General features: G+C 45.6%; 1 protein-coding gene across 12 annotated transcripts in view; it reads left to right on the plus strand.

Annotated features, from left to right (window-relative positions):
* The window catches only part of ST3GAL4 (ST3 beta-galactoside alpha-2,3-sialyltransferase 4), a 118,349-nt gene that overhangs the window by 49,138 nt on the left and 43,128 nt on the right, over positions 1–26,083 (plus strand). Inside the window, exons 1-3 of one of the 12 annotated variants that reach the window (XM_072611547.1) lie at positions 21,966–22,025; positions 22,147–22,195; positions 22,839–22,931. The exons of 7 other annotated variants lie outside the window; for them this stretch is intronic. In XM_072611547.1, coding sequence (XP_072467648.1) covers positions 22,926–22,931 — 6 coding nt within the window. In that variant the 5' untranslated portion in view covers positions 21,966–22,025; positions 22,147–22,195; positions 22,839–22,925. Of the gene's footprint in view, positions 1–6,991; positions 7,337–9,805; positions 10,042–21,965; positions 22,196–22,838; positions 22,932–26,083 lie in introns of those variants that run through there. 4 more of the 12 variants (XM_072611548.1, XM_072611546.1, XM_072611551.1 and 1 more) reach the window with 4 other exon arrangements.

The raw sequence follows: 26,083 nt of genomic DNA on the forward strand, positions 1-26,083 counted from the left end.
TAAATGAGTGGTTTTGTGCTCAACTCCCCAACATAACCAGGGAAGAAAAAACTAAGAGCGCAAGCATAAAAATTCTGAAACCTAATGAGGATTGATGGAGGATTTTCTCTATACCCAACAGAGGTCTCTGAAAAGGTGGAGATAGAATGATCTGTTTCTCAGGTTTTGATTTGGGTCTCCACCAATTTATCTGAGACTGCAAAGGCTTGGGGTAGAAGAGAGTAGAAGGGCAGAAAATCCTAAATAGTAGTGGGAAGGAGGGAGTGGTGGTGGTGGTGGTGGTGGTGGTGGAGAGCACTTTCAGTTTTTGTGGGGGGGAAAAACCCGGTTCATGTCTGTCATACATTAGAGGTGTCTTAATTTTCTAGTTCCAGGGATTCTAGGTCAGCGATTGGCGGAAAGGGATGCTGAGCATGGGATCAGAGGACTCATCCTTCTTAACTCTGATTAAGATTTAGAAATCTGTTATCCATAAGAACTAGGGTGCTACAAGGAAAAATACTTCACTTGGGCTGAGCAGAGTTGTTTTAACCATTTTGAAAACAAGAAGAGATTTTCCCAGCAGTTTAACAATGTTAGACAAATAGTGAAATTTCAATAAATTGCATAGGCAAGAAAAAAAGTAAACAAAATAGCCAAAGGAGTTGTCTCTAACCAGCTAGACCAAGGCCAAGGGCAATTACCTCCAGGCTTGCTTCTTTAGAAAGAACAAAGCAGTCTTTGCTTTAAGGAGAAATAATTTTCTCTTTGAATTCTACATATAAATACTGACCTAGATAGAGAGGAGAATTTTAAATTTAAAAGGCCTCCACTTATCAATATAGCTTCATAGGCATGTATTCTTTTTCTAGCAAGCAATATCAATTCCTTTAGATTCACAAAAAATGGCACTTGCACTTACAAAAATCTTAAATGCAAAAACAACCTTAAATACATTATTCACTAGGGGATAGAACTATAGGGATAGACATTATAGAAACATTGTAGAGGTTTTTTTTGGCCTATTCACACAAGATTCTTTCTAATGGTAATGATTCTCATTGAAGAAGCCCTCTACTATCAGGGGTTTTAAGCCATGAGCACAGAAACGTGATGAATGGGAGTCTCCCTCTTCCATCTGTATTCCCTACTGGACATCCTTCATGATAAAGGCCCATACTTGTGTCAGGCATATGTATCCCCATTTTATACCCTACTTGAAAGTTTTCAGGAAACAATTGAACAAATTTGCTTTCATGGTTGTATCTTTCAAGAAATCTGGTATCATCTGTATGTAGGAAGACAACACATGTAGTTGAAGGAATAAATAAAAAAGCATTTATTAAGTGCTTACTGCCTACCAAGCATTGTGCAAAGTTCTGAGGATGCAAACAGTAAAAAGACACTACAGAAGAAAAGAGGTTGACTCTAGGGCAGATGGAATTAGGGAAGTCCTAAGAGTTTGTTGGGGATGGGATGGGGACATACAGAAATGTAAGGCGCAGGGGTCCTCAAGTAACTTACATAGTTAATATGATAGTGCTGGGGGACTTCAGGGCACAGAAGCTGCTCAGATGGTAAGGCCTGGTTGTCTTCTATCTCATCAGAAAGAATGAAGTTATTGATTTGCATCTCCTTTAACTCAGGGTAGGCAAGGGGGTCAGTGGTGATAATCTCACTGATACCAACTAGAGGAAGGGGCAAGGAACAAGGAGGGAAAGATAAGAAGGGTAAAGTACATATAAGCAATTATTTAGTGCCTGCTACAGCCAGATACTGCTAAATACTTTTTTTTACACCTATTATCTCATTTGATCCTTACTTTGTGAGGTAGGCACTATTATTAACTCCATTTTATAGTTGTAGAAACTGAGGCAAAGAGAGATTACTTTTCCAGGATCATCATCTAGGAAAAGCTGGATTTGAACTTGTTTTCCTGATTCCAGGTCCAGAGCTCTATTGACTCTATCAAGTCAAACGCATTTAAAAAAAAGCCACACAACAAACACAACTCTTTATTCTCTCCAAATTTCAATCAGTACCCTTATGTGTTTACAGTTCTTACTTTGTACTATTGCTATCAGTGGACATATCTTATCCTCTCCATTAGACCTTAGGCTTCGGTGAGAACAGTGACTACATCTGATTTATCTTTGTATTTTCCCTTGGCATACAGTACAGCCCTTGTTCATAATGCATGTTTGTTGAAATGTTTGTTGAATGAATGAGTGAGTGAAATTTGAAGTGTAATATTGTGATGATGATGATGATGATGATGATGACAGAAATAGAAGCTGTGTGTGGAAGGTTCTAGGGAGTGAGGTGGGGCAGTGGGAGGATACTTGGAAATCTTCAAAACAATGGGCAGACACAGGGAGGAATATTTTGTGGGGGAATAGCTATTTTCCCTGTAGAGAAGGGTCTGGGGTATACCACAAGGAATTAAGGTAAAATTAAGGACAGATTTCCTTGTGGAAAGGGGGAAGGAGATCCTAGAATGTGTAGTAGAGACAGTTTTTCCAGGAGATTTTTTTTAAAAGGCAAGAAATAAAATTTTTAGAATTGAGTGTTGACTTTGTTTAGAGACAGGGGCATGAGTGAGATGACTTCATAAAGATACCTTCCTGCTCAAAGGTTCTGTTGAGTCATCCAGGCTTCTGTAGTTAAAAAAACTACTGTCTCTGCCATTGAGAAGCCTGGGAAAAACCCAACTTGCTGGTTTAGCCGTCCAGTCACTTAAATCTGATAAAAATAGGAGCCGAAATACCATCTCCAGGCTGCTATTTTTAAAAAGCATCTGAGATGGCAGATTGGGTTTATTTCCCCGTCAACAGAGAACGGCTGTAGAACCTTTCCCTTCTTCCAAGAGGCAAGATGCTAATGCGGCACATTTAAAGGACACGAACCGAAAAACTGAACAGACATTTTTCATTGCGCATCCCACCCAACTCCCCAAACTCCCACTTCCACTACCCAATAGTTACAAACTAGTGTTAGTGGAGTTCACAGGTCTTCTGACCTCTACTCACTGTGTTTACCTCCCATGGCTATGATATAGTCTAACCTCATAATAGAGCCCCTTCTTACTCCTGGGACACTTTTTAATACCCCTGAGATAAATATTTCTTCTCCTTTCCTAGAGAGAGAGAGAAAGACTGAGGTCCAGAGAAAGCAAATGAATTGTTAAGTATCACATAGAACAAAATTTGGGGTTCTCAGACTTAGCTCTTGTATCTCTGACCTCCAAAAGTAACAATCAGTGGGAAAATGGATTTGAAATTTAAGGACATGGGTTAGATTCTTGTTTCTGTGTGACTCACTCAACTTCTCTGGGACTCAGTTTCCTCCTTGTAAATAAAATAAGAAGTTTGGACTAGATGACCTTAAAACTCTGGGACTCTAGAGTCCCTTGCAACTCTGCAACTTGCTTCCTAGGTCTGGGCCTTGGACAAGTCATTTTGTTTCCTCTTTGAGCCTGGATGACAAAGCCTGCCTCATCTACCTTAAAAAGATATTATGAGAATCAAAAAAAAGTGCTACCACATAAATATAAGCTACTATTATAGGAAGTATTTGACCCTATTGTTTAGATAAAAGACATGATTAACCAACTTTTAACAAACTAAACAGTGTCAAGCTTACAACTCTTCCAAAATTAGTTAGCATAAGTCAAGATTTCACCCCAAGAACAAAAGTCTAACATCTAATATCAACAAAAGCACGTGGCTAGAAGTGTCTGACATACAGCAGGCACTTAGTAAATGCTTGTGGATTGATTGAGTTGAAAGGGGTCTCTGACTTCTCTCTTCTTGGAACTTTAATTCAACAAGTATTACAATTATCCCTTCCACATCTCGACTTTCCCTGTCATGGTTTCCATATGTCACGGGTTGGCATAAGAAATTAAATGGAAGTTTTGGGGAAGTTTTGTGGAAGCTGCAGATGACGCAAGAAGGCCAGCAGAGGACACAGAGCCTTTGACCAAATACTTAACCCAAATTTTACAATAACTACCCCATAAAAGAAAAAGAAAAAATTCAGACTTCTCTAGTACAAAGGGAAGGCCAAAAAATTTTGCACAAATTTATGAAGGGTCTCCGCACTCTTAATAGCCCACCCACTCCCCCACCCCCACTGAAATGTGGAAGCGATAACTATACATAACTACTATACACAAGGCACTGTACTCTATCTTAGACCTTGGCTGTGGTAGGTGCTAGACCTAACCTGTAGCATTTAATTTTACTCTCATCTGAATTGTTCTCTAATTGTTCATGTGTGTAGTGTGGTCAGACTTGGATTCTATGCCCTATTATGCCTCATATCCCTCACAGCACCTAGGAAAGCATTGGGACACATAATCCAGAATTCACTAGATTTGTTTTGAATGACCAAGTGACCCAGTTCATTACATCTGCTTTGAAACGGAGAAAGTTTTCACTGAAAAGCAAGAGTCTTTTATTATGGATATTTACAAATCTTTTACAAGGAAAGATATGAGCTCCAGAATGAGTCACTTAGAGGATTGAGGTGGGCCTAAGGCAAGAGAAGGGAAAATTATACATTTCAACCACTAGAAAAACAAAGGATGTAATAAGGTCACTCAGCTGGACATGGAAGAACATGATGATCTTGTGAGAGGCTACTGTTTAGACCTGATGTGGCCCATACAAATTATTTATTTGCACCTGGCTTAGCACACCCAAGTGGCATCTTTGGAGGTGACCAGGAACACTCAGGTTCCTTTAATTTTCTTCCCTCTTCCTTGTTGGATGGTCTTTTCTCAAACTTCCCTACCGCCTTTGACATTTTAGAAATGATAGTGAGTCTGAGAGAAGTTAAGTGACTTATCCAGGATTACACATATAGTGTCAGTCAGGATTCAAGCTCAAGTCTTCCTTTAAGTTTTTTCCCTGTATATCTATGCTGTTTATGCCTATATTTTTACTTGATTTCTTCCTAGAATGTAACCTCTTTGCAAGTAGGAATTTTTTTTGTACAAGTATCCCTGGGCTTAGGATTGTACCTAAGACATGGTTAGTAGATGCCTAATAAATATTTGTTGATTGATTTGATTGAGAGATTTGGAACAATGAATGAAAAGGTAGAAAAAGCTCTTAATAAAGAACTGTATATGCTCATCACTGTCCTAAGCTCTGGGGATACAAATTCAAACACAGCAACAGCCTCTTCCCTCCGGGAGCTTACTTCTAAAGAGGGAAACGGCACAAAAGAGTGATGGGCAGGGAGAGGCACTTTGATCTGGAAAGTTACTTTGGAGAATCGATGAACACAACAATATAACGGGGAGTAGATTTTGTGGTTGATGGCTTCAGAACTTGACAGGGGAGACTGGAAGGAAAGTAAACCCTACCACACCTCAATGTGGGAATTCCTTCTGGATATAGTCTTTGGTGTGCGGGGAGGTTGAAGTGCAGGGCAAGGGCTGTACCGTCAATTGTTGTTCAATTGTTTCGGGCGTGTCTGACTCTTCCTAATCCCATTTCGGGGTTTTCTTGGCATATATACTGCAGTGGTTTGCCATTTCCTTCTCTGGCTAGATGGTTACAGATCTCTGGTTACAGATGAGGAAACTGAGGCAAATAGCATAAAGTGACTTGCCCAGGGTCACACAGCTTTGAACTCAAGTACATAAGTCTTCCTGACTCCAGGTCCAGCACTCTATGCACTGCACTACTGATGTTTTCCTGAAGTATCGTTTTGGAGAGATTGTCACAAATTAGGAGTGGGGTCCCAGAGAATGACCTATGGTGTTTGTATAGGAGGAAGGGGATTATCTTGAAGACTGTTAGAAAGAGGAGAAAGGAGGGAGGAATGACTGCCAAGGGTCATTTTTTGGGAAAAAAATAAAAAAGATTACCAAGCAGCTGTAAGGGGGCTTGTTGAGATCAGATAACATGAATTTGCAGTGGCCCCAGTTGGGACCTTTGTATGACTTTCTTCACAGGAATTCTGAAGCTTGTGAGTTAGAGTGAAGAAGGCAGATGGTTTGACAGGGCCTGAGAAGAGACAGGACAAGGGGGCAAGGGGGCCTAGGGCAGAGAACAGCATAATTGAACAGGTTATCTGTAAGTTCTTCAGGTCCAATGAGAGGCAGGGAGGCCAGAGAGGAGCTGGATTGGGAAAACAGGGCAGTATGCAAGGATCAGAGGCTGACTTAGAGATGAAAGATTGTTTTAGGAAATAGCCATATTACAAAGCAGTTTGGATCGAGGCCCCAGAAGTTGCATGCCATTTGTCCGAATGACAGTGAGAAAGAAAAAGATCCATATGTCTGAAAGTATTTATGATATCTCTTTTTGTGGTGGCAAAGACCTGGAAGCTAAGGGAGTGTCCTTAGCTTCAGCTGCAGAATAGCTGAACAAAGTATTATAGAACTAGATACAGTTGTGCCCAAAGAAATGAAAAAATGGATGGTTTCAGAGAAACCTGGCAAGACATATGAACTGATGCAAAATGAAACAAACAAGATTAGGAGAACAGCAGTATAAAGACAAACAACTCTGAAAGACTTAAGAGCACTGATCAATGACATGATCAACCATAATTAGGGAGGGCTGATAAGAAGAAATGATACTCAGTTCCTGAATGATAAAGAAGTGATAGATGAAACATGCAGAATGAGACACACGTTTGTGGATAAAGTCAACATGGGAATTTGTTTTGCTTGTTGGCTGTGTTTGTCCTTCATTCTCGAAGAGGAACCTGACATCAAGATGATGACATGACTTGCAGTTGACTTTGATTTGAGTGAGAGAAGGCTGTGCAAGGTCACCAGTCTCACTTTCTTCTCCTGAGCCATCTGGGTCCAGTGGCCTGATAATTCATCAGGATGACTGAAGATGGTCCAGGATGCAATGGGAGACCCTGGTCCTTTCAGACTAAGGTCTTATCACATTCTCACTTTGAGTGAGACACACCTGTTCAATGAATAGGCTTCTTTAAGTAGTTACTCAAGGGATGGTCCCTTTAATAAAAAAAAAAAATCAAACTGGGAGGGGAAGACCCGCAGAGTTCCTGGTAAATGAGAAACAATCACTATTTAGAGATTATATTCACTCTGTGCTAGGTGGGTGGGGACTTGACTATACATATGTATGACAAGACTTTTTTCCTCCAGTGGAGGGATTAGGTGGTAGGGAGAGACAATCAATGCTTGTTAGTGGAAAATAATAATAATAATAAAAACAGTTTTAGGAGAAGCACAGGAAGAGACAGAAAGAAGCACTGGACTTTACTGATTAGGTGACTCCCATGGTCAGCTGTGTCCTTTAGGAAGATCATTTTGGCAGCTGTGTGAAGGCAAGGAGACTAGAAGGCTATTGCAGCAATCGAGGTAAGAGGGGGGAGGGCCTGAGTTAGGGTGGTGGTTGTGAGACGGGAACAGAAGCGAGAGATGTTACAGAGGCAGAAACAACAAGATTTGGCAAAGGATTGGTTATGTGGGAGTGAGGAAGAGTGAGGAGTGGTTACAAACCTTGAAGGATGATGATATTTTGGCTGGTAATAGGGAAGTTTGGAAGTGAGGTAGCTTTAGGGAGAGATGATGTCATGAGATTTTCCACGAGTACTACTATCTGTTCATGCTGACATCACTTACTTAGTCCTACCCCAAATGAGAAGGGGACCTCTTGTTCACCTGTCAGTGATGGGGGTTGCATGGAAACATCTCAGCCACCTGGGATCTGGTGAAAAGGGAGTGATTATGTATAGGGGAGAGGCAGGATTTCCTTATTGACCCCTCTGAAGCAGCTACAGCAGGAAAGTGGAAGGGAATAAACATTTGTATATTCCCTACTATATATATGACACTGTGCTAACTACTTTACAGATATTTTTATCATAATATCCCTGAGAGGTAGGTGCTATTATTATCCCTATTTTACAGTTGAGGAAATGGAGATTAAGTGACTTGCCCAGGGTCTGAGGCCACATTTGAACTTGAGTCTTCCTGACACCAGGCCCAGGTCTCTAGCTACTGTACCACTGAGCTGCCTCTGTGGGTGTGCAAGTAGCAGATTCATAATTACAACTGTCAGAGGGGTCCAATCCTGGTGGAGAGGCTGGAAAGTTGGGAATTTGCATAACGGAGAAAAGGGAAGAATGGGGGCAGTGGGAGTGTTAGAGCATGAGAGTAGATTTAGCAGTTATATTCCATCCTAACCTCTCTGTAATAGCCATTCAAGGGAACATAACTTATTACTTTCAGATTAGCTGGTCATCCAATCTTTGGGTCAAACCACTTCCCTTTGGAGACCACAGACTTCGTTGACACCAAGTGAGGTTACTGAATGATGCAAAGGGAGGGTCTGGAAGTGGCAAGAGAAGTGGGGCAAGTGAGAAGGGGGAAGGACAATCAGAAAAGTGTGGAACTTGGAGGGGGGCGGTTTGAAATGTTTAGATGTTATAGATTTCACAGAGCCAGAGGACTGGAACCAGAGCTTTTTGTTTAGTGAAACTTCATTCTACTGCTGTGGAAACTGGGGAACTGAGGCTTAAGAAAGATAACTTGCTGATGATTGAACATCTTTAGGAAGTGTTATAACCTCTATAGAGGTTAACCCTCAGCAGAGGGCTACAGGAGAGAAAGGAAGTTTACGATTTTAGGGTTTTTTTCAATTTCGCTTTCTAAAAAAATATTCTGAAAGTAATAAACACCAAATAAAATGAGTCTATCCTTATATAAAACAGAATAGAAAAAAAGATTGAACATAGAACTGAAAATTTCTATTCGTTTGCTTTTCCTTTTTAAGTATACAATATATTCATTATGCAACTTTCAAAGTTGTCCTGCTAGTTTGTGTTTCTTCTGTTCATTAATAAAAATGCTTCAATGATCCTCTTCCTTCTGACGTCTGTCATCTCCATTTCCTTCCCTACCCCTCACGAAAAAATAAACCAAACGACAACCTGGGTAACAAATATGCATCAAGTAAAACAAAAAGCCCACGTTAGCTGAGCCCTAAAACTCATTCTGAAGAGTTAGCAAGGAGGCAGCCGTGTGTGTGTGTGTGTGTGTGTGTGTGTGTGTGTGTGTGTGTGTGTGAGTGTGTGTGTGTGTGTGTGTGTGTGTGTGTGTGTGTGTGTGTGTGTGTGTGTGTGTGTGTGTGTGTGTGTGGCGTGTGGTGTGTGTGTTGGGGGAGGAAGAACTGATGGAATAAAGAGCTTATCTTCCCTCTCCACCGGACTACCCATCTAATCATCTCCTAACCTCCACCCCTGCCCACCCTCCTCTGGCCTTGGCAGCCCGAACCTCCTCCCCTTGGGGCCAGCTTTGGCTGGAGAGCCCCGTCCACCATGCCTGGCAGCCCTTGGGGTTTTCTTTGAGGCACTGAACTCTTTCCCTATTCATTTCTCCCCCTTCTCACAAAAAGGCAAACCCCAACAGGACCTACCCTGGGTCAGGGAGCTTCATGCAGAGCTCAGACTGATTAAGAGCTGACTAGAAGCAGGGTACCGTGCCAAGCCGAAAGGAGAGGGCAGGGGCCTTGGCATCCCAGCCCTGGGCACCCTGCACCCTGGGGAGGTCTGCCGCTTCACTCCTCTGTGCCCTGCTTTCTCCGGAGGGCAAAGAGGCCTCAGAGCTGCGGGTCCCCCTCCTGGCACAGTCTGGGCCGGGCTCCCCGGCCGGACAGGTCGGCTAGGCAGCCTGGCCCACCTGGGCCCGTCCTCCCTCCTCCTCCCTCTCCTTCCAGCGCTCTCCCCCGTCCCTTCCCTCCCTCCCCTTTCTCCTTTCCCCTCACTTCCCTTTCTCTGCCCCCGGCCCTCCCCTCCCCCCTTCCCGCTCCCCGCCGAGCTCCGCGGCCGTGTGCGCAAGCGTGTCCATCCCAGAGCCGGCCCCTTCCCCGCTCGCCGCCGCCCGCCCGGTCCCCTCCGGCGCGGACTTTCCCAGCTCCCCCGGCCAGCCGCGGTCCGGGACAGGCCCGGGCCCGGAGCCGCTGCGCCGCCGCCTCCTCCGCGCCCGGCCGCCCGGCGCCTAGCGGATCGGAGCGGCGTCCCCGCCCTGACCTGTCCGGCCGCCGGGTCCGCCCCGCCCGGAGGGTGAGTACCGGGGCGGCGGGGAGGGGGCCCTGAGGGAGGGGGCGTCGGGCCGGGGCGGGGGGAGGCGGCCCGGGCGGCGGAGGGCCGCCCCCCGGCAGCCCGAAGTTTCCTCAGTGCGGATGGAGGGCATCCTCCGGAGCCCCGAGATCGGGCGGGCAGTGCCCACGCGCTCACCCGCCCTGAGTGCCCGGGCTCCCCGGGTTCGAACAGAGGCGGGCTTGGAGCCCTGGTTCCCTCGCCCCGCCAGTAGCAGCTTCTCAATCCTTCGGGGTCGGGGGAGCCGGGCGTCGTGGGAGGCACGGCCCCCTGGCAGACGGGCGCGGGTCTGCCAACATGTCTGCCCACTGCTTCCCCCTGCTCGCCTGTGCTGCGGGCTCTGCCATGTGGCCCAGAGGGCCGGAGTTGACCCACTTTTTGGACGTGAAATCGGGAAGAGGAATGGTCATTCTGGAGCCTAGACCTCGTGGCCCCCCGCGGTCAGGGATGGGGAAGCTCTTCGGGAGGCTGCTTAGGACACACGGTGTTGGCAGGAGCCTGCTGCTGTCCTGGGCAGGGCTTTGGGGAAGGGAGCTCCTCAAGCTCCGTGCCCTCTTACCCCTCATCCCCCCCTCCGCCCCAAACAACCAAATTCTGGTTCCTGTGGAACTTTGAAGTCTGAACCCAGAACTCCATGCTTAAGGTCTCGAGTTGTTTCTTTTGTACCTATCTATGGGCACCCCCTAGGATGATTCTCGGCGGCCTCAACTGGGTTCTTTGCTCCAGTGAGTCTGGAGAGCCTTGTGGGACAGATCAAGCAAGGCTAAGTAGTGACATCCATCTGTGACATTGTCTTCCACACCCTCGATCCTGGCAGCAGCTGTTGCCCCATGACAGACTTGGAGCCTAGGGCACCCCTGCTTTCATGCTGGATAGAAACCCAGAAGTTCTTCTTTCCAGGCCTTATACATATGCAGTGTGTGGGTGGTTGTGTAGGGGGTTGGTCTTTAAACCTTTTGCCCAAGACCACAATATAACCCAGATGAGCAGAGAGTGGGGCCCCTAGGTACTGGTTCCAACTACTATTTCTAGTTCCACTCATGGAGTAGACTTCGCAGCCCATCCCCAAAGCTGGCAATGTGAGGGGAGGTCTGGAGATGGCTGCATGATATCCCCTGGAGTCATCATGGACTTTTGATGTCTGAGATGGCCAGGTGTCAGGAATTGTTTCACATATTCGCATGTTGTGAGGTTGGGGGAGGAAAGTAATAGGGCCTTGGCCAGAGTGGTCTTAGGCAAGAAAAGCAGAGTAGGGATGTTTCAGTGTAAAGACCAGGTGACTTGGAGTGATTTAGCCTCTACGATGTTGAGGGGGGCACTCTTCCCCCTCATCCCCTCTGTGTGCCAGGGAGAGTGACTGGCAGGCCTTTGGAGCCTGCTTGGTACCTCCTCTCCCATTCCCTTCCCACTCTTCTCCTAGTTCCAAAGCAGGGACTTGCTTCTCCGAAACCTAATGATGACCTGCTCTTTATACCATATACACCATGCCCTTGTTCCTGATGATGGAGGGTCCCTTAGGCCTGTTTTTCTGGGTGGAGCCATGTTTTAGTCGGTGCGCTGATCCTCACAGGTGTGAATAAGAATCATAATAATGACTAGTATTTACATAAAAAGGCTTGATGGTTGTGACCTCATTTGATCCTCACCATCCAGTGAGGTGTGTAGGGACTATTAGAGCTTATTGGTTAGTTCTTTCAGGGAGTTTGATGTTCACAAAGAGGTACTGGAGTAGTGTGCCCTTTCCTTCTGCAGCTTGTTTTTTTACCCATGAGAAACAGAGGCAAACAGGGTTAAGTTAAGGGTTAAGCCCAGGGTCAGCTACCAAGTATCTGAGGCTGAATTTGAACTCATGAAGATGAGGCTTCATGATTCCAAGCCCAGTGCTCAATCCATGGTCCCACTTAGCTTTCCCAGTAAATGCCTGAGGTAGAATCAAAACTCAGGTCTTCCTGACTCCAAGTCTGTGAGACTATCCACTAGGAAGCCCAAGGCAAGGCTAGGGATGCTCCTAGATTCCTTCTTCCTCTTTCCTTTTCTGCTTGTCCTAGGGTGACCCAGCCAGTATGTATCTTAATCTCCTGCTGGTCCCAGCTTCCCCTGCTTGTCTAGGCTCCAGTGAGGTCAGTCACCCTAAGAATGCTCAGGACTCTGTTTACATGCTTTGGGAAGGGCCTAGGGTTTAATTATCCTCTTCCCTCCACTCCATCTTGTCAGCCCTTCTTACTTTCCTGTATGACCTTGGGCAAGGACAATACAACAGTTGACATTTGTATAACACTTTAAAGTCTGAAAAGCCCATTTGTTTACATGTACTTGATTTGAACTTCTCTAGGCCTCAGCTTTTTCGTCTGTAAAACTGAGGGGTGGCATTAGACTATGTTACCTTTAAATTCCCTCCTAACTCAAAATCTGCAGAAAGGGTAGCTTAGAAGAAGCAGGTGACAGACATTTCTTGTGCCCTAGCCCCTTTGATGTTAACTTTTGCCTCCCCAATTCCGTCCTTCGTGGTCGTTTGGCTGCCTAGTCACTTCCCCCTCCCTTGAAAACTTTACTGCCTTTGCTTTATCTGTTTCTCCAGCAGCTGTGGTAGCCCCTGGTGGGGCTGGGCAGGTGGACTGGGGTTTCAGTCTTTCACCCTTCAGGACTGTGTTGAGTGGGACTCCTGCCTGCTACCCTGGGTGCCCTGGAGCTCTGACTACAGGGATTGTTTTATTTTAGCTCTACATATTGGATGAGACCCTAGACAAAGATTATCTAGTTTAAACCCTCCCATTTTTCATATGAGGGAACTAGATTTCTTAAGAGAGTGCTTGGTGGAAGGGGAGGCAAGAGACTTGTTTTAATCCTACTCTCTTAACTAGCTCTGTGACCTTGAGAAAGTCACTTCCATGGGGCAGTTTTCTCTTTTATAAAATAGAAGGGCCCAACTAGATGATTCCTTGAGGTCCTTTCCAGCTCTTGAGATTTTATGATTCTCTGATTAATCTGTCAAAAGGCATAGAGCCCCTTAACTCGATAGGAAAGTAATGCCAGAGTCCTAGTCTGGAGGCGTGGTAATTTCAGGGTCCCAGGTCCAGCCCAGGGTAAGCTGGAGTCTGGACAGTACGGACAATTATATCACTAATAATTCATATTTTTATGTTACTTTATCTTTCAAAGGACTTTTATATTCATTATCTTGTCTGAACTTCACAACAGATTCACCCAAAGGGATTGAGATGGTGGTGGTCATGCTTTTATCCTGGAAAGATTGGGTCAGGGAAAATTTCCCAGAGCACTTACTACTTAGGGTTGACTTTGCTGGGGCATTGCAGAAGTGACTGATGGGAACTCTGTGCTTCTGCTGTTTCTTTAGCTGGTCGTCTTTCTGCCAGTGAACTGGGGCCTGAAAGACTTGTGTATTCTACATCCCTCCTTTTAAAGGAAATTGTCCAGAATCTGTGCTCCAAGTGGGGTTTAGACCCCCTCCCCCCACTTCCCATCCCCACCTCTGGTTCATAGCTTTCAGCATTACTCATCATATAGAGTAGGGGCAGTAGGGGCAGCTAGGTAGTGCATTGGATAGTGCTCATCTTCCTGAATTCAAATTCAACCTTAGGCACTTCTAGCTGTGTGACTCTGGGCAAGCACAGATTTCCTGCTGTAAAATGAGGTGGAAATGGCAAACCACTGCAGTATCTTTGTCAAGGAAACCCCCAAAGGGTCATGAAGACTTAGACACAAGTGAATAACAACGGCACTGAGTAACTAGGTAGCTTTTCCCCATGCCTCTCTGTAATCAGAGTTCCTTCTTTCCTCCCCATACTCATTATCTTGGCTTGGTGCCTGTGTTTTCTCCAAAGAAGATGCTCAGGAAGTGTGTGTGTGTAAGTGCCAGATCTTAGGTGAATTCTTATTTACTTGGCTAGTAGTCCCTCCCTGCTACTCTGCAGAATGACATACACAACTTTCCATCTCCCTCTGACCTTCCCAAATCTTGGGTTTGGTATCAAAGACTGCTTGAACAGTAACATCCAGTGATAAATCGGAATTTCCACTCTTTATGTGACCTTGAAAAGGTCATCAACTGGACATCCAGAGGCTTTAGTTTTATTCCCTTGCACCATCTTCAGCAGCTAGAGTGCTTAAAAGTCTGGAAGACCTGAGTTCAAATTCAGCCTGAGACACACATTAGCTGTGTAACCCTGGGTAAATCACTTAACCTCTCTCGGCCTCAGTTTCCTTAACTGTAAAATAAGACCATATTTATAAAGTGCTTAGCACAGTGCCTGGCACTTATTAGGTGCTTAATAAATTCATGTTTCTTCCCCTCCTTCCCTTCTACAAATTCACCCGTTAATAACTGGAGGTAGGATGATGGAGAAGTGGAGGAGATAGTGTGAGTGGCACAGAATCCTCTCTGGACCAGAGGTGTCCAGCTTGACACCATCTGCTTACTCTTGACTGTGGAGTAAAATGTAATTGTCAAACTTTTAATAAGATAAGTAAAACCCAGCATAGATAACATTTATTTGTGGTTATCTAAGCTAATATCTTTTTCTGTTCGAGTTTGCCGCCAGTGTCGGAGATGAAGGAGGTAGATATTTCCAGGCTGTTTGGGGGAGTCCTGGGTTCACCAGTCTTAAGGATGGGATGTGGGCGATGGGGTTTCTATTGTGGGAACTGTTGCTTTAGAGTGTTTAGACTTTGGTCTGGAGTTTAAGTGTTGCCTTGGGTGATTTTTCAGGAGTAGGTGGGGCTCCAGACCTCTTACCTCCCAGGTTATTTTCTTTGTCTCAAGTCTATGCAGGATTGACTTCAGTTTAGCTTAGTTTTGTAGGTCCTGTAGGCTGAGCAGATCTGAGCCGAGCTAGTGGATTTCCATGCAAATGCTTACTATCTACCTATGGGACCTTAGGTAAGTCACTTTCTTTCCATTGGCTCTGAATTTTCTCATCCATAAAACGAGAGGCTGGATTAGATAGTTGATCTTTAAAATCCTTTCCTGCTTTAAATCTTGTCATCCAAAGGAATGAAGTTGTGATGTCCTCCCCCACCAATATGAAGGGCTGAGCTAGGGTTTGAGCTGGAACTATTAATTAAGCCCAGTCTACTCAACCTCCCACCGTTAGCCGAGGCACTGGCATAGAGCAGACACTTAGCAAATATTTGTTTTAATTGGATTTTATATTAGATTCCATTTCTGGTTCATCAAGGAGAGAAATGCTGACCGGATGGGAGGCATGGTTCTAACCTCTCCCTCAGTTTTCCTACCAACACCCATAGGACAAAGCCTCTTTGCATTCCCAGGGAGAAGATGCCATAGCTGGGCTTGTGAAGTTTTTTGTGTTGGATGCCTTCCCCATGTTGCTTTCCTCCCTTCCTCATTCCATTCTAAGGCACCCTGGGGTTTGGGGATATTCTTAGGGGATGGAGGATAGGGAGGGATAGGTCAGGGAAGGCAGGTGACCTTTTGGGTAGGGTTCTAAGTGCTAAGGAGAATTTGGGAGCTACTCTCCTTTGTTTAGGGTGGGGAGGAGAGATGGCATTTGCAGTATGGGGTAGCAGTCCCCTTGGCCCCCCTGAGCAAGTGGTATGGTATAGATTATAGGATTCTGCCTCTAGAGAAGAATACAAGAGACCTGAGGTGCAGTCCTAGTTAGTCTGTGCCCACCAGCCTGGCCCCAGCAATGGTGACTCTGTGTGCTTGGGAGCATCTGTGTCCCAAGTCTACTTGAGTTTGTGCCCAGCATGTATAGTAAACTCATAGAATGTTTTCATTGGGAGTGACCTTAGAGCACATCTAGTTTGATCCTTCCTCACTTTACAGACTAGGAAACCCAAACCAGCATTGTCTTCTCATATGTTCTAGTCTCCATTCCCTGAATCTCTTCCTGGAGGCCTCAAGAGCCCTGAGCTCAGTCAGTTGGAATGTTAGCTAGCCCCTCTATCCATTGGGCTCCCTTTCCTCCCTTCCTCCTTTCCCACTCTACCCTCCCCCCCCACTGTCTCTCTCTTTCTCCTGGCTCCCCTCCTCCTTCTTTTCTCCCTTTTCCGCCCTCCTATAATTGCTTCCATCTGGCCAGCCGACTCTGACTCTTACTTTGGAAACAGGGTTTCCAGGCTCTGCCTTCCTACACCACTGAATAGACCAGTCCTCAAAACCATCAGAAACATAATGGAAAGAGGGATGGGAGAGATGGTTGTTCAGGTTTGAGCTCTGTCTCTATGTGGAAATATCAGATTTGGGGCCAAAGTAAGAATAACTAACAGTTATTTAGCATTGTAAAGTTTATGGAGTTCTTTACATTTATTATCCCCTAGTGAGGGAGACACTGGTATTCTCATTTTACAGATGAAGAAACTGAGGTGGACTTGCCTAGGATCACACAACTGGAAAGTACCTGAGACAGGGTTTGTATTTGGGTCTCCTGGACTGCCAAATTCAGCACTCTCACCTCAGTGCTACTTAGCTGCCCCAGCCTTGGGGTAGAAACAGCCAGTTATCTGCCGGCATTGGGGTGATGGCAGCTTTGCTTCAGGGATGCCCTTTTTTTGGCCTATCTATCTTGGGTCAGAGATGACTCAGCTGAGATCTGGATGCTCCTACCTGAGTTTTGCTTGCCAGTTTTGTTTTCTTATTGGTGGCAAGTGTGGGGTTGTGGAAAGGATCCTGGGTAAGGAATATGGGGATGAAGATTTAAATCCTGACTCCTCCTACCCATGTGACCTTGGACAAATGATTTCTCCTACTTGGCTCTCAGTTTTCTCATCTGTAAGATGAGAAAGGGGCTGGATTAGATGACCTTGAAGATCACTTCTTGCTTTAAATCCTGTGACCCAAAGGAATGAATTTATGACCTTCCTCTCCCACTCCCACTATGATATGGAATTAAATGAGCATTTATTAAGTGTCCACTATGTACAAAGTGAGAGACGTAGGGTGTACATATGAACAGATAAGTCAGTGCAAACCTGAAAGTTCCTTTTAGCAACTTCAGCCTAGGCTTTGCTTCTTTGGCTAGAAGTATATTCAGGCTATGAGGAGAAACTTGTCTATACTTAGATGTCAGCTAGATATGGATTAGAAGGCCATGTCCTAGGGCTCAGCGAGAGGCAAAGTGGTCATACTCTCTTCCTAGCCTGTCCCTGAGCTATGGCTAATAGGCACCCTGGATACACTGCAGAGGTTCAGTGATGGAAGGCTTTGGTACAAATGAAGTCTCTCTGTGTATTTACTGGTGGAGTAGGGCCTGGGGATGGTTTTGTATCTTTATCTTTATGGAACACTTGCTTTGTGGGGGTGGCTATGGCTGAGTACCCTTTTCCAACAACTAGCAGGCTTTAATTCAGGCCTATAGGGCCTACAAGAGATGAGGTTGGGGAGAGGTAGTCTGTGCCCATCTCCCATATCTGGATTGGATAGAATCCAATATCCCAGTCACATCTTCTTAATCTGACATTCAGGGCCTTTAACTTTCATCTTCAACCTTATTTCTTAATGCTGTCCTATACATACCCAATGTTGTGGTCAGGCGGACTTGTTAACTTTCTGACTACCTTGCCATGTCTGTTCCTACCTTGCTTTGCCTGGAATGCCCTTCTTCCTCTCTCCCTTTCCAAGTTGTTGCCATTCTTGGAACTCAGGGAAGAGGAGGACTGTGAGAGATAGTCTGCATCTTGACCCCTAATGGGTAGAGTTTCTGGAGACCTGAATTTTAACTCGGCTCTGCCACTAACTAGCTGTGTCATCCAAGGTAAATTTCCCCAGGCTTCAGTGAGTATCAGCCATCTCTGAGGTTCTTTCCAGCTCTAACATCCCTGATCCTATGGATCTCTGGGCTTTGTTAACTATCCTAATGCCTTGGATGAATAAATTAAGTCCTGGAGAGGTGAGGTGATTGACCAGAGATCATACATTTGGTTAGTGGTTCAGTGCTCTTAATATATTACACTATATCTTAACAATAAGTATTTGAAAGCATTTTGTAAAGCTGAGCACACTCTCCGGCTGTTAGCTTTGCTGGCTTGTTGAGAGGCTGGGTTGATTGTAGCATTCTGTACAGCTCTGTGCCCTGCCCTGCTGGGTCAGAGAGCCAAGGTAAAAGGGAAGGGAAGAAGTAACCAAGTAGGTCCCCTTGGAAGACACAATCACTGAACAGCATTGGGAGGCACCTTAGAGGCAATCTAGTTCAGTTCTCTCATTTTACAGATTAGTAACCAGGTTCAGCCCAAGGTCACCCAGGTATCAGTTTCTGAGACAGGCTTTGAATTCAGGTCTCTCTGACTGCCCAGTCCAGCACTCTTTTCCCTGTACTGTCTAGCTGCCCCAGCCTTGGGGTAGCAATGGCTAGTGTCTCTGCCAAGTGTTGGGAGCTTCACTGCAGGGATGCCCCTTTTAGGCCTGTCTTGGATCAGAGGGACCCAGCTGAGATCTGGGTGTTCCTACTTGAGTTGTTTGTGAGTATTTTTCCTCGGGGGTTGGTGGCAAGGTTCTCTGTCAGCTCCTCAAATACTTGAAGATAGCTATCATGTTTTACCTAAATCTTATTGACCCCATTTTCCATGTGTCCAGATTTCTTTGTCATCCTTCTATGGTCATGCTCCTTGTGGTCTTATTGGGAAAAAGCAGTGCTTGGCAGTATAGCGGAATCTGGGTTTGAGCCTCAACTCTGCTATTTATTACCTGTGTGACCTTAGGGAAATCACTTAACCTCTCTGGGCTTCAATTTTTTCTTCTGTAAGATGAAGAAATTGGACTAGGTATTGTGTAAGATCACCCATTTCAGCTCAGTATCCCATGACTTTATCTAAAACAAAAGAAAGACGACTCCCCTGTTGTTCCCTGAATCTCTTCTCAATTCAGCTTAACTTAATTTATGGAGTGCCTTCTGTCTATGGGTAAGTCACTACTAGCTGTGTTGCCCTGGGCAAGTCACTTAACCTCTGTTTGCCTCACTTTCCTCATCTGTAAAATGAAGATAATAATACTGTCTACCTTGAGGATTAAATGAGATAATGTTTATAAAGGGCTTGGCATGTAGCAGATGTACTCTCTAAATGTTTATTCTCCTCCTTTCCCCTTCTCTTGTTCTAGGTACTGGGTGTACAAAGATTTTAAAAACTGATACAGTCATCACCCCTTGAAGAGCATAGCTTTTCCTGGGGGTTGGGGAAGAGACAGGTACACAGTTGACGATAATACAAGATTCAAGTGTTACGGTGGGACAATATATGGAGGCTTCATGTAGGAGATTGTTTCTGAGCTGAGCTTTGAAGAAAGATTCTGAAAGGCAGAGATAAGAAAGGAAAGTGTATCAGGTATATGTGAAGGTGAGTTTAAGTTCAGATAGCTAATATTCCAGTTTGGTTGGAACATTGTGTGTGAACTGGTAGTGACATGGAAAGGTAAGTTGGAGCTCCAGGCTGAAAACCCAGTTTCTTGAATAATCTTTGTATAATCTATTTTGGATCCTGCACCAAAATCTGTGTCTCCAAAATGGGAGGTGGGGTCAGTGGATATGCTGGGCCTACTGTGGATGTGTGTGTGTGTGTGTGTGTGTGTGTGCGTGCGCGCGCACGCGGGCATATGCAGAGGGGCAGATAGCCCATCTTGGGGTCCTTGTTGACTCCCTCCAGATTCATTTGCCTTTTACACATCAGAACCCCCTCTGTCTCCCAACACACACAGACACACTCAATACTTATCTTTCCCCCTCCCCTCTGCCCCAGTCTACTTTCTCCATTTTTTTCTCCCCTGTGTTTCATTTCCCAACTTGATCCACAGTCATCAGAGAACCAAATTACGCCAGAGCTTCAGCATATGAGAGAGAGGTTTGATGTCCCCGAAAGAACAGAGCCATCTAGTGGATTTGTGAGGTTCCCAGGGTAAGGGTGGCAGCGCTTCCAGCTGTTAGTAGCTTCTCCTGTTTTCAGATAGAATGTTTTCATGAGCAGTTGTTTTGAGGGACGGAAAAAGATATATGGATGAGGTATGTTATTAGCTCCATGTCTTACTTATTCTCTTGGTTATCTCTCAGAGAGGGGAGACAAAATCCCACCCTGTCCACTTTGGGGATGAGCAGGGAGCCCTGGGGGATTCAGGAGAGGGAAGCCATTGTGACCAGATGGAGCGGGTCATACTTCCTGACGGCTCTTTCTTGTCCAGGCTTTAGCTATTCTGTGTAGCCATGTTTGTGGTTACTGTGTGGCTCTAGCCTTGGCATGTGCCTTTTCATGGTTCTGAGTTGTGCCTTGTGCCCATATATGTGTCATCATGGCCATGTAAATCCAGGTTTGTGGTCAAATGTGTTTGTTTCAGGCCACCAACCAGCAATTCAGCCTGCGTTTTTCTCTCTTGAATCTAAGTTTTGGGTGAAGGAGAGGTTAGGTCAATGCCCCTTTCCCTTCATGGGGGTCTCCTTCATAAGACCCCTCAGCTGTGCCAAAGGAAAACAGCTGCACTGGCTGATTCTGGCTCTGTATGGATTTGATTTGACAGCAAAGATCTCTGTGTTCCCTGGCTTTTTACATAACTAGAGAGAGACAGAGAGAGAGATGGGGTGTGGGAGAGGTGGGGATGGGGACCTGGAGATACCAAGATGGGGGAAATCAGGGACAGGGAGAGTGGGGCAGGGGGAGGAGAGGTGCAGGGGGTGAGGAGGGAGGAATAGAAGAGACAGATTGGGAAATGGGAAGAAACAGGGAAGAAAAAACAAATGAGGAGGAATGACAGAGGTGTGAGGAGAAGGAAACAGAGAAAACCATGACTCTTACTTTGCCCCAACAGCCCCACTTCCTGCTCTGGGTGCTTGGGCAGCTCTTCTGGTTCCTTGGGCTTTGTGTTGCTGATGTTTCAACTTCCTGTCTATTAGACTTTCTTGTCTCTAGGCCGGCATGGAGAAGAGGCAGGCCCAGGAAGAAGGGCTGGGAGATTTTCTTGGGTTCCTTTGTCCTGTTCTCTGCTCAGCCTTGAACCATAGAATTGAAAAAGAAAAGAAGTGGCATTCTCTCCTTCTCTTGGCTGAAAGAAGGAATCCTAAGACTCTCTCTTCTCGAAACCTTTTTCCTTTCTTTTTTAACTGTTCCCCAATTTCCACTCATTGGATTCCTATTTAATCTGAAGTTCCAGGATAGAATTTTACAGTTGGAAGGAGGCCTCAGTTCGTGTAGGTCCAGCTTCTCATTTGAGAGGTGTGGAACTTGAAGCTCAGAAGGGGGAGTGACTTCATCAAGGTGGCAGAAGTTAGTATGTGTCTCCTGACTTCCAGTCTTTTACTCTAACATGTCCCTTACCGTGATGCACTTCCCACTTAATGATCTGTGGTTCTGGGCCCTGTATTTGGTTCTGGGCAATTCTAGCTTAATCATGCTCAGGGTCCCTTCTCTTAGGTGAATTTTCATTTCCACCCTTGAATGGTATAAGAACCTCCCCTTCACCTCCACTCTTTCTTTGGGTTCCTATTCCTTAAACTCCAAGCACAATGAAACTTTTCTTCTTGCTCTACTACTATCTTTGTAACTCTCCAAATGGAAGAGGCTAGAGGTAAAGAGTTCTCCTCTGAACAGCTGTATCCATAAACTCACCAGTGAGGAGAACTAGATTGGTTTGTTCCCCTGAGAGAGGGGGTTCTTAGTCTCTAGGGCCCCCAGTCTTTCTGTTTCAGCCCCTATCCATTGCTCTTATGGACAGGTGTTTGAAGGGGCTTAGAAACTGAACAATCCAGGAGGAAACAACCTGGGATGGTTGTCAGGAATCTTCCCTTACTTTATAGGATGGAACCTGGGGTTCTTCTCAAAACTTCTGACATCTCACTGTGTTTTCTTTATTTGGGGAGTGAGCAGGTGGGGTGCATCATAGATCAGAGATTTAGAGCTAGAAGGAAATCATTTAATCCAAACTTCTCATTTTACAGGTGAGGAAACAGGTCCAGGGAGGTTAAGTGAGTTGCCCCAGCTCACCCAGGGAAGTAAGTGGCTGAGCTGTGATTTTAATTCAGTTCTTTCAACTCCAAATTCAGTGCTCTCTCCATTCTTTTATATTTTCTTAGTTTTTAAAACAGGACCAAGTCTTGTCCCCATTTCTTTCAGTTGTTGAGTTGATTTCGGTGGCTGTTAGGCTCTGAATCTGCACAGAACTGTGAGTTGGACTGTCTTCCTGAAGTCTGTGGCATGTATAGTTTGGAGGGGACAGGGGAAGCAGATGATAGACTGTAGTCCTGAGCCCAGGGCAGGAAGGAAGAGACCTAGTCTACTTCTCCAGTTTGCCTGTGGGTTGAGTCTGGCCTTGTGAGTGAAACAGAACCCCAGAGGTCTCCTGCTTCATCTTTGGCACTGTCCCCATCCGGATCCAGGTCCTTTCGCCTGGGGGCATTGGACTGGGAGGTTGAACTGGCTGACTTACTGGGGTGGGGAAGGGGAGAGGGGCGGGGCCCAAACCTGTTCTCTGGTATCTAGCTTTTCAGCAGAGCCCCAGTTCAGATTCCTACAGTCTCCAAACTTATCTGGTCACAGCCTGTAGGATGTCATTATTCCCCTACCCTTGTCCTGAGGCCATTCCCTGTCAGCCAAAGGAGAGCAGAGGTTGTGAAGGACAGAATTATTAAGGTCTGTGTTGGTACCAAGGAAGTTTGGGGAATTTTTGTTTGTTTGTTTGAGTGTGATAGAATGGGACGAATGTGTTTATGTGCAGGTGTAATTGGGTATAAATAGCAATGTGATTGGGTATGAGGGGGTATCTTCCACTTTCCTGGTTCCCCTAATGGTTGCTTCTACCTCTCTAGGAGCCCTTGGATCCTCAGCCCCTCATCTGTGCCCTGCAGCCTAAGCCTTCATTTGCATTCCTGGGGACGTCTCAGGGAGAAGAGTGGATGGAGGTCAGCAGAATGGTCAGGATTTCTGAGCTAGAATCCTTTTAGGTCCAGGCTCACCATACGGTCCCTCTTCTGAAGTTTCTCAGAGCTTTCTTAGCACCTAAAGCAGCTTCAGGCTTGGCTGAGGTGGGTGGACCCCCTCCTCTGACCTGGGGGTAGCTTTCTCTGTTTAAGATCCTTTAACCAGAACATCATGCCTTCCTTTTACCCCAACTTTGGGAGGATGACAAGGTCCCCAGGTACTCAGATATGCTGCCTTCTGTTATACATGGCTCCCCTGCTAATTTCTTTAGGGACCAGCAACCTGACAAACAAACTGTGGCTTTGGTAGAGGAAGTGAGAGCACTTGGAAAGCCAGACGGGAGAAAGCTTCAGCAGCAGTAACTGGGAATACCTCAAGTAGAGGGATGGGGGAAGGGAATTGTCTTCCAGAGGGGGCCCAGCTGGCTGCTGACATAGTAAGTCCTAGGGTGGGTGATAAAGCGTCCTGAGGCCCCTGGTGTTGAGACCTGTGTGATTGTATGTTTGTGTGCACACAGGATTGTGTGTGTGTGGAGTATGGGTGTGTGTGCATAATTGCAAGGTTGTATATAGTGTCATATATGTGTGAGTTTGTGAGGGGCTGTATTTTGTGGGTGTGTTTGTGTTATATGTGTTTGAATGTATGCTCATGCAGGGGACATAGACTTTTAGATTTGTAGAGGGTACAGAGATTGTGAATAACCTAGACAAATTTTCTCCTCTCTTTCTTGGAGGGCTTGGTGAAGATTTGTGTCAATCACCTTTCCCTGACTTACCCGCCCTGGGTTTCAGTCTTTACCCCCTGCCAGGATCTAAATGTTGAAGTGGAGTCTGTCCAGGATGAGGGAGCCCCTCCTCTCACCAAGAAGTCTATATAAATGCATTAAAAAAAATACATTAAATGAGGCTTATAGATAAGATACATTTATCCATCTACTCCCTTCTTCTGGAAATGAAACTGGTCACCCTAGGGCTCTTAAGAAGCCTGGGCACCCTATTTCCCTTCTCATAGGGCCTCATTCCTCTTCTGCTGGTCCCTCCACACTCAAAGAGAGCTGCCGCTTTTCCCTCACAACAAATGTACTGTGAGGGCTCTACCTCCCCACTGGCCAGCCTCATTCAGAGTTGCTGCCTAGGTGTCTCTGGAGCTGTGGAGAAATTGTGTGCCCTCTGAGTGTGTGTAGTTCTTCTTGAAGAGAGCTGAAGATTCCTTATAACCAGGGGTGGGAGTCAGGTGACCTGGCTTCAAATGCTAGTACTGCTACTTAACAGCTGTGTAAGGTGGGCAAGTCACTTAAATTCTCTAAGCCTCAGTTTCCTTTCCTGTAAATGAGAATAATGATCAGGGAATCATATATTTAGAGCTTGAAGAGACCTTGGAGGCCATCAAGTCCCACCTAGATTAGCTGTTTGGAGGTGGGTTGGTTTGTGGTGGGGAGCAGAGAAGGGAAATTGTTGTGGCTATAGCCGTCTTTCCTGCTTTCATATTGACAACTTATTCTAGCGATGATCACTTGGTCCTGGTTGTAGATAACCTAAATAGAGATCCAATGACACTAGTGAGCTGACTACATAATTCTTCATTCTGAGCCTTTCCTCAGAAAAACTGTAGGGGTCTTACATCATGATGCAGAATTGCTTCCTAGGGTAGACTAAGCCTTCTTTCTACTCTCCTTCCCCTCCTTAGAGAAATGCAAATCACGATGATTTGCTCTGGAAAACTCTTTCTAGTTTGGGCATTAAGGCAGCTTCCAGCTTTGGTTGAGATTCTCCATATTAGTAGGGGTTAATAGTTCAAAGAACTGTTCCTGTAGCAAAGCTTAGCACAATGCCTGACGAAGAGTAGGTACTAACTAAATGTTTATTGACAGATGGCAACAGGTACAGGGATTTGTCTTATCTCTAGGAACTCAGTTGCTTGGTAACTACTTCGGAGCTGCATGAGCCTGGTGTCTCTCGTCATTCAGCCAGACCTACAGAATCATAACTTTCTGCAGGAGGGAGAAGAAGGGAGAAAAAGACTCCCTCGTGCTTGTCCCACTGTGCCATTGGGCAAGACAAACATGGAGACCATCCCCTATGGGTAGTCCTGTGGTGCTAAGGGTAGTGTAACCTGTTTGGTGATCTACCTAATGTCTAAGCGAGGAGTTGTATCTTTGGCTCCCTGAAGGTTGTTGGAGAAGAGGCTGGGAGAAAAAAAATCCCAGGTCAGAAAAGGCCAGGCTTAGATTGAGGGCCAGGTAATTGGGCCTCAGAAGGACAGTGGGACCTGTGCCTTATCTCTGGTTCTTGAGGTCAGTCTGGTATAGGAAGAGGAGGACAGAGGAGAGTGACCCTAATGAGGAGCTTCAGGGAAAGGGAGCTAAGGATATACCTTCTGTGTGTCATTCTAGCCAGTTTGCTTTTTGGGGGAGGCAGAACATAGGAAGTGGGGTATCTCTTGCACAGGGTGCCAGACCATTCCAGACCAGGTCAAGCAGACAAGGCATCCCTAGCACATACTTTGTTTCAGCTGTATTTATGTCCTCCCTCTTTTCTGTTTCACTGTCTTATCCATTCCTAGCTTGACCTTTGCACCTCCCTATTATTTTGAGATGATTCCTTATAATGACTCAGGAAAAGGTTGATTGGGAAGTGCTACTCTGCCCTGCTTGGAGGGGCAGCCCCTAAAGGTGAGGCCAGGGAATTTTGCCAACCCATCTTTTTCAGGAGTTTCCTTCTCCTTAAGGCCCTGTGACCTAGAGGAAAATCTGTGCTGACCTTGGAGTTTGGAGAGATTGGTTCAAATCCTACTGTGTGCCACCTCACTTCTTCAGTAAAATGGGAATACTGATACCTGTTAGAGATCTATTTTTAGAGTTGTGAGCATCAAATAGTGTGTATGAAATCTTTTACAAAGCTTCAAGAGCTATAAAATGTCAGTTTATCTTTATATGGGTTCAGAGGACAAGGGCAAAGTACAGGGCTCCCAAAGTCAGAATCTTGAGTATCCCATGTGGTATGTCTTTCTCCAATGCTCTTTGGCACAGGAGTGTTGTTGTGACTTGTGCTCCCAGATTCTGAGGAGGAAGGTTGCCAGTATTCTAACTGCTAAGTGCTGTGACGTTTTCTCTCTACTAATCCTCCTGACCTTT

This window comes from Notamacropus eugenii, chromosome 5 (genome assembly GCF_028372415.1).
Source record: "Notamacropus eugenii isolate mMacEug1 chromosome 5, mMacEug1.pri_v2, whole genome shotgun sequence".
In the NCBI taxonomy this organism is placed as follows: Eukaryota; Metazoa; Chordata; class Mammalia; order Diprotodontia; family Macropodidae; genus Notamacropus; species Notamacropus eugenii.